The sequence below is a fragment of the Onychostoma macrolepis genome, chromosome 06 (genome assembly GCF_012432095.1).
Source record: "Onychostoma macrolepis isolate SWU-2019 chromosome 06, ASM1243209v1, whole genome shotgun sequence".
Taxonomy (NCBI): domain Eukaryota; kingdom Metazoa; phylum Chordata; class Actinopteri; order Cypriniformes; family Cyprinidae; genus Onychostoma; species Onychostoma macrolepis.
Window position 1 is genome coordinate 21,890,890 of NC_081160.1, and position 8,726 is coordinate 21,899,615.

Consider the following 8,726-nt stretch of genomic DNA (forward strand, 5'->3'; position numbering starts at 1 on the left):
GTTGAAAGCAGCGTTATGTAATATATATTGATATATATTGTTTGGGGTATGAATTTGGAATACCTAGTAGTTGTGTTCGGTTTCATGAATTGGAAGACATAAATCATACCTAATCCTTTCATAATATGTGACACTAAGCTGAGAAAGTAAATACAAATGAGAGGATGTAGCCAGCATGGGTGGCTGCTGGATTCAGGTACTCATTATAATATCAATGTGAAAGGAAATTCAGTGTGGTAATAAAAAGTAGACAGAGAAAAATAATAGCATTCAGGAATGAATAATTGATGTGGGCTATACGAAGATGCTGTAGTGTGTTTGCTTATTTCAACACCAGGTCTGCACTATGGGTGAGACTGCAATGAGAGAAATATCTGATGTGGAAATATGGCTATATTAATTGTCTTGTTTCAATAACATTGGCATCTCCATGTAAACAATTTGTGTGAATAAATACTCTGAGCTATGTGAAGTGTGCATGAAATGAAATTAATTATTTCTCATCTCATTTTGGAATATCTAGATCAGTGTCTCTGAAGTCGTGGATTGTGACCCAAAGATGGGTCACAGGTCGGTTCTAATAGTATACAGCAAGAGAAAAACAATGCTATATGCTAATATTACAATTAAACTAACCCTAGAGTCATGCTCAGAAAAGATTTCTCTATGCTTTTGTTGTTAACCAATCAAATTCTACAGCATTTCATCTGTAACTTGATATTAGCTTGTCAAATTACGCAGATGCCAACATGGACCGGTTGGTTGACAAGCCCTCATCAAGTAAAATACAACCCAGACCACATAACATTCAAATGTAAGATTTTAAGGATATATTTGTTTACTTCTTTATAGATCCAATGTAAAATCTGTATCATGAACGTATGAAGTGTAGCAAATCAGCTCAAAAGGGAAATGTATATAAATAATTACAATTAATTATGATTAATTACAACTGCTCTGTTCATCCAGCGAACATTCAGTGTAAGTTCATATCAACTCTAAGAAAAGATATTTTCATGGCCACAGAAAATACTTTCCTAAGTATGAATGTATTAGAGCATGTAGTAAGGATCAAAATCGTAAAGGGACATTATCTACAAGCAGAACCAGAAACTGTAATTTGAAACTGTGTGTAATTTGTGCACAAGAGTTTTATTAACTAAACACTAACACCAACTAGTTCTAACAAACAAACAAACAAACATACATACACTCACGTGTACATACAAAAGGGAGCTAAAGTGGATGAATGAAGCCGATAGAGAAACCAGAGAATGCAGTTATGGAAAGAGTCAGTTAACCACTTGAGTAAAACCATCAGCGCCGTGTATAACGGGATCTATAGCTTATACTAAACCATTTCGTTTAGTTAAATGTACGATACTTGCATTGCCTTTGTCGTTGACGAGTGTCCGAATGCAGTCTTGGATGAAAGTCTTGATGGTTTCAAGGTTTGGACTCGCGATCACGTTCTTCCGGGTTGAAGAGAGATGAATTCCAAAGTTGTCCTGACTCGATGGTGATTGGGAGTTTCTTCCCAGGTAGAAAGTGAAAAAGAGCTAAGAAAGAGATCTGCTGAGATCCGAGGATCTTTGGTTGAATGGAAAGTCAAGGCCGCAAGGCCTGGCGCAAAAACTTCAGGGTTGCTGAGGAGCTCACATCCTCCTCATCCTCTTAGGATCTAAAAGAACCGCAGACTGTGGCGGGTCACTGATGTGAGAGCTTTATCTGATATAGAGGTCACACCTCTGGGGTGTCAAAGAGCAAGTGGTGACTTTCAATTTTGGAGGGAAAGTTTACGACTCTTTGTCTCTGAACATGGTAATTTGCATATGTAATTCGCCTGGGGTTAATGCAAAAACTACTAAAGATTCTTTGAACACTAATATGTTGCATAGGTATCAACATATAATATACATTATCAATTAGATCATCCGAAGACGAATTGATAGAGACCAAACATGGTATAAGTGAGGTGATATTAACTAGTGATCTATCATAAGCATGCATAAAACAGTGTACAATACGCAGGAACATATACAAGAACAGCAATAATATACACAGTGACCTGAAGGATATGTGTGTTCATTCAAAGAAAGGTTTTTCTATGAATTAATCAGAGTCCATTTTTATGCCATAATGTCTTTCCTAAGGTTCAAAGATGGTGAGAGGGAGAACCATTAGGTCATAAAGTTTATCTGGTCTGGCTGAAGTGTCCTGGTTGTCATGGTAAGTCATTCACAGACATACAGGCACCCAGTATGTGTATTGGGTGAGGGGTCTGTGATTATTTGTTTATCTAATGACTAATAGATTTGTTAAATCTAAGGAAAAATTGTGTGTCTGATTGGTCCAAATGCTACAGAAGATATATTCTTTTTATATTTTTCTTCTTTTACTGTAGGTTTATAGAAAACATCAGGTGAAAGACTTTTTGTGCTTTCTCCATTAAAAAAAAAAAAAAAAAGCTTTCTCGTAGAATCCCATCTCTTTTTATTTTGAAGAAAGTGCCCAAACAAAATTACATCTCACATAAAAGCTTAGATATAAAATGCTGGCCTCCTATTCTGACTGCTTTTTCCTCCCATTCATCAGGGTTTTTAATGTAATCTGCAGAAATCAGCTACCGTGTGTCTGGAATTCACACTTTTCTTTCATAGAGGTCGAGAAAACCTCCACAAAAATGGGGAGAAAGAGTGCCTTGTCATGTCTAAACGAGCTAAAAGCATGTATTTAATTTCCTTCTGAAATGAAAGAAAGTGAGAAGTAAAAGACTGTCTCCAAAGGTCACACTTGTTTTAGTAATTTTCAGAGAGATTAAAACTATGTCACTTATTGTACTAAAACTCCATTATATTATGCCATCATTGCAACACCCCATTAATCTCAAGCATTAGGCTCCCTATAAATGCAAGATGTTGTGCTGTTAGTCTGAGAGCGTCTTCGCCACAGCACAAGTTACTTTACAGCTCTTGTCTGAACATGTTCCCCCATAACTATCAAGGCATGAAAGAGACTATAAACCTGAACATCACAAGTTGAATGAAGATGATAAAACGCCACTGTTTAGCGTGATGGGATTTCAGAATTGCATTCTGACACAAGCCCCTTTGTGCTCCGGTGGGTAATTAGAAAGTGTTCACTACAGTCGCGCAAATTAAAAAATAAATAAATAAGTGGAGGGTAGAAGCTTGGCATGGTTCCCCGGGGTATCCATTAAAGGATGTTTTCTTGAATTGAGGTTAGGTGCATTGATCTCTGTCGAGACTGGCGAAGCTGGGAGTTAACGTTCCTGGCTGCAAGCATGACTCATTTCATACATTATTCCAATTAAATCGCTGTGAATCATGGCCTCTTGGGCTGGGAATGTACCGAACTCATCACAATGGCCCCTGTCACTTTCCGGTCATATTTCTCACATTCGACATAAAAGACAGTCGAGTATATTAAAATGAACAGAAAGAATAATGCTTTCCCTATTCTTTTTATAAAACATCTTTGTCGTCTTATCATATCTCACCACCAGAAAATGTCTGCTTGGATTTTGTACAAGCATCAGTTTTGTCTTGATGGATGGTATTCAGTGTAAAACAGACATGTAATTTGTAATGTGTGATGCAACAAGGTTATTTAGCTAGTAATACTATGTGCTGTGTTGCTGGAAGAACTCTGTCGGTTATTAGGTGAAGGACATTCAAAACACGTTCTCAGGCTATTCATGGAGATATCAGTCATCTTTTTTCAGTTACGCAGTTACATATTATATCATCTGAGGCAATTGTATATAAATGTCTCTTAAACAACAATCTGATTGCCTTCTGGAGGCATCAACCTGGTTAAAATCAATTGCTTTATGGCATATTTTCAGTGCTATGCCAAACATGTGCCAATTCCACAGAAAACTGCCTTGGGTAGCATTTATTTACTGCACACCTGAGCACCTGTCCTCTGGAGATAAGTGCCAATATGTATTTTTTTAAATCCTTAAGCATTTGTAAAACATGTCGGACCAGATTTTTCTGTTTTCTTCAGTGTAGTTGAATAAACTATTTGCCCTTTCGTCCTATAGTTTTTCTTATCTTTAAGTGAAATATGATGACTCAATATGGGCACTTCGTTCTCAGAGGGTTTTTCCACTTATAAATTCATGATCATTTGTTTAACCTGAACACTTTTGCCGCTGCTGCTGCTGCTGCTTAGCATATTCTGGTCTGACAACAAGCATCAATTTGATAATTGATCCAGTTTAAATTATTAAAGAATCTAAATAAGACTGGACAAACAACATAAAGATTGCTGCAGTGGATGTAAAAAACATATATAAGCATTTGACACTAAGCAACTTTTCATTTAGCCAATTTACAATAATATTTAAATATACATAATTGTATTAAAAACTAATGTTTTAAAATATATATATTTTATTTATTTACAATATTTTTATACATATATGCATAGTAGGGCTGTCATGATATTAGATTTTTCATATCACGGTTATTGTGGCCATAAGAAATAGGGGTCGACCGATATGTGTTTTTCAGGGCCGATGCCGATGCCGATACCGATTATTACAGACCAAGTGGCCCGATGACCGATATTTTTAACCGATATATTATGTCTAATGTAAAAATGAAAATTTATGTCAGTCAAATTATTTTTTACTTTGTTTATTGAGTTTTTCTTTTTCACCCACGAACATAAAGATACTGATAAACACAGGGCACAAGACTCTGGCTTTCTCTGTCTTCTTTGGAGCTCCTATGAAATAACAAGAGAGATAATACTGTCAAGTTCAACAGTATGATGAATAAATATTAATAGTAACACGTTACAATAAGATGTCATTTGATAACATTAATGTATTAACTAACAATATATTTATTACACAATTTATTATTCTTTGTTAATGTTAATAAAAATACAGTCGTTCATTGTTCATGTTAGTTCACAGTGCATTAAAGTTTACAAACACAACATGTGATTTTAATACTGCATTAGTAAATGCTGAAATTAACATTAAGATTAATAAATGCTGTGGAAGTATTGTTCATTCTTATTTCATGTTAACTAATGTAATTAACTAATGTTAACTAATGAACCTTATTGTAAAGTGTTGCCATATTAACATCTAAACAGATACTTTAACCTGTTAGCTTGTATACCCGTATTTTAAGCTCTTTAACCTATGGTTGCGCCGGCGCCACTGAAGTCATGCAGTAAGAGCGCTGCTAATTCAGTTTTAATGTGCTTCTAGAACGACTGCAGATGAGGCATTAAGTGCATGGCACTGCGACCAACTTAACATTTTACAGAGTTTTATATAGCAATGTGGTCCCTCAGTTTTTCAAGATCAGTTTTAACGGTGTAACTGTTAACAGATTTGAACAAAGAAATGAAGTGTTACTATGCACAGACCGTATTGATTGCAAATACAAAAATAAGACGAGTAAAGAAAACGCGATATCGATAATTGTTGCTTTGAATATCACGGTTATCGTCAATACCGGTATATCGCGACACCCCTAATGCATAGAATGTGTGATTTGCTTTTTGGGATTGAACACGAGTCTATAAGATACATGATCTTTATTATTTTATTTTAATTCATTTATTCATTTCAAATATTTCCAGTATCATTTGTTTGAGGAAAAATACATTAGGTATAGACATTCTGTGCTGAGATAAATCTGTCCAGCATCACGTCAATAGGTTTGCATTTTCATTCAGTTCACTTAATCAGGTCATTTTCTGAACACAAGTCCTCAGCAAAACTGAATCATTAGAGGAGAATTTTTACGATGTTAGCTTGTCATGTAACATTCAGGAGTACTGTGCATGCCTGACTTTTTATAGATGCTTAAGTCATCAAACTTGCTCTCTTGAAAGCTGCCAATTTTGTCTTCCTCTTAAGAAGTGCTAATCAGACAGCCACAGTAGTATGTGCAGAAAAATCGATGACATTTAAAATGCTAGTTTTAGTGCTGAGGTGCTGTAATTTTGTCATCCAGACCACTCTGACACTGATTACACTAACAGTGAACAGAAACCTGAAAACCACATTGTAATTCTCTTTATTTAGCGTGGTTAAAATATGGGACACATTATATTTTAGCATTTCCATTCAGTTTTATTTGCCTTTAGGATTCTGCAACATTAAAACCCAATGTATCATTACTCACAAAAAGGCTTTACAAATGTTTACACCAAGAGCATTTACAAAGTAATCCAATCAATCCTTCTAATGTGCAAATAATGCCCTGTAATTAGTGAACTTTTATCAAATAGTTTCCAGTTTATTTGTACCAAAACAAAGACAAGTTGTTACTCCAGTGACTATATAAGGTCAGTTTTCTATTGCTACATACATTAACTATAAAAAAAACTATTGAACATTTCCACTGTTACTGCTCAGGAAAACAGATAGAGTTCATTGAACATTTTATGAAAACATTCCTCAACAAAGGAGAATGCATGGGGTAAGTCGTCACAGTGGAACCTGCTATTAAATTGTCAATTATAAGCGTTTCAGCTAAATTTAAACAGTAAAACAATTATGAAACACTAAATAATTAATGCGGTAGCATACAGAAATGTCAAACCATTGTTAAGACCAACAAAAACTGTAAAATGTTTTTGAGGTCATATAACTTTTTTTGAGGAGTTTTTCTCTTTATAAACCTTCACTCTAAAAAATGCTGGGTTAAATACAACCCAGTGCTGGGTAAATATTGGACAGAACACATGCTGGGTTGTTTTCAACCAACAGTTGGGTTAAATGTTTAATTCAACCACTGGGTAAAGACAACCCAGTCGCTGGGTTCGTCCATATTTTACCCAGCACTGGGTTGTATTTAGCATTTTTTAGAGTGTTATAGTTACTTATAATCCTTGTGACATCCCTATTTGAATGAACTAATGATCTCTTAAGCCCTTTATCATTTCAAATGTGTTAATATTATGAATGAAAATAATGTCACCAATTTCAATCATCTCAGAATGATTAGAATTTTAAGCCTATAGATGATTCCATTTGTCTTGGGTTAGAAGGGTCACTGCATTTTGCATGGGAAAACGGAGAGCCTCCTACAAAACATCATCTGAGAAAATCTCACGGGTATATTTATGCATTCCAAAATGCAAATGGCCTCTGCTAATTTAGTAGAGCTGAAGATTATTCAACATGGCTGTAATTTTGTGAGCTCATCTCATCAGATAAAACTCTCTTTTTTGTGTGTTTTACTAACAAGCTGTTTTAAATGCTCTTTGCCAGGTCTCAGTGGTGGCAAGTGTTCCTTACAGTTCCTCAGATCTATCGATTATCTGGCTGACGAAGACATCAAGATCAGGGTATGTGAGGAGGCCATCCTGTTTTCTGTCAGCATAAGCAGGTCTTTGCATTCTCAGCCAGTGCTCATGTGTGTGCAAGTTCCCTAATGATGCCCTGCTCCTGTCACACGAACATTTAAAACAAACCACGCCGAGCAAGGGAGTGCAACTCAACACAGCTGCTCTCCTCATCTCTGATTGGCCCTGTTGCTGTTACTTGGGGAGAAACTAAATGTCATGGCCGAAAGGTGGAGAATAAATGATACAGAAGTGTCAGGAGCACCTGCACTCCAAAAGAACCTTCAAACTGTCCACAGGGATACCAAAGATTGATTCGCCAAGGCATGTTTCACCACATTTTCTTTTTTCATTCCACATTTATTTGTATTAATAAGAAGATAACAGCTCCCATATGATGCCCTAGAACTGTTTAACCATTTGAATAATTTCAGTGGCAGAATGTTTAAATTCATCACCTAAACTACCTTTCTGTTTTAATTATCCACTCAAGGACCTTGCAACCAGGCTGTCTAATAAAATTCACAATGGATCTCTGAAGGACGGCAATCCATTTTAACCCTACATGTAATTAAGACAAGGGGTTATGGGGTCAGAGCTGTTGTTGACAGGCAGACAGAAAGCTATTTCAGTACAGCTGCCTAAGCAAAGCTTATGTGTCATACCTTCAAACTAACAAAAAAATAAATAAACCTAATATAAATTAGTATATTTTTGCATAGACCGTTTCACTTATGAAAACTTAACGTCTATAACATATCCACAGAATCTGTCGAACAGTCACGACAATGAGCGTGTAATGAAAATGACTTATGAATATGAAATCAAAATATGACTTTCTTCTTTCAAATGAATACAATCAGAGTTATATAGAAAAATATAGGCTTTTCCAAACTTTATAATGGCAGTGAATGGGGGTTGAGATTTTGAAGCCCAAAAATTGGCATCTATCATAAAAGTACGCCACACATCTCTGGGAGGGTTGATAAAGACCTTCTGAAGTGAAGCGATGCATTTGTTTAAGAAAAATATTCATATTTAAGATTTTATAAACCATAATCTCTAGCTTCCGCTAATCGTCATACACATATTCACGAGAGAGTGGCATTCCAGCGAATGATGTAGGACGTAGACGTAAGCTCCGGTGAGTATATGCTAGTCTTGCGAGAACCAAGTTTTGTTTACAGCAAAGAAAAACCACATGAAGAAGTGAATTGTTTTAGTTATACGCTACATTTTATTAGTCTTAAAATGGTGCGTTCGTGTGTATATCCGCAATGCTTCAACATAGCTAAAGTCGTGTTTGTCACTTCTCACATCTTACGTCATTCGCTGGAATGCCACTCTCTCATGAATGAGCGTGCGAAAGTTAATGGAAGCTA

General features: G+C 35.8%; 1 protein-coding gene across 2 annotated transcripts in view; it reads left to right on the forward strand.

The window, feature by feature from the left end:
- Positions 1-8,086, forward strand: part of negr1 (neuronal growth regulator 1) — a 164,264-nt gene extending 156,178 nt beyond the window's left edge. The window contains exon 7 of one of the 2 annotated variants that reach the window (XM_058778333.1): positions 7,271-8,086. In XM_058778333.1, coding sequence (XP_058634316.1) covers positions 7,271-7,434 — 164 coding nt within the window. In that variant the 3' untranslated portion in view covers positions 7,435-8,086. The remainder of the gene's footprint in view (positions 1-7,270) is intronic. The other variant, XM_058778329.1, reaches the window with a different exon arrangement.
- Positions 8,087-8,726: the final 640 nt, after the last annotated feature.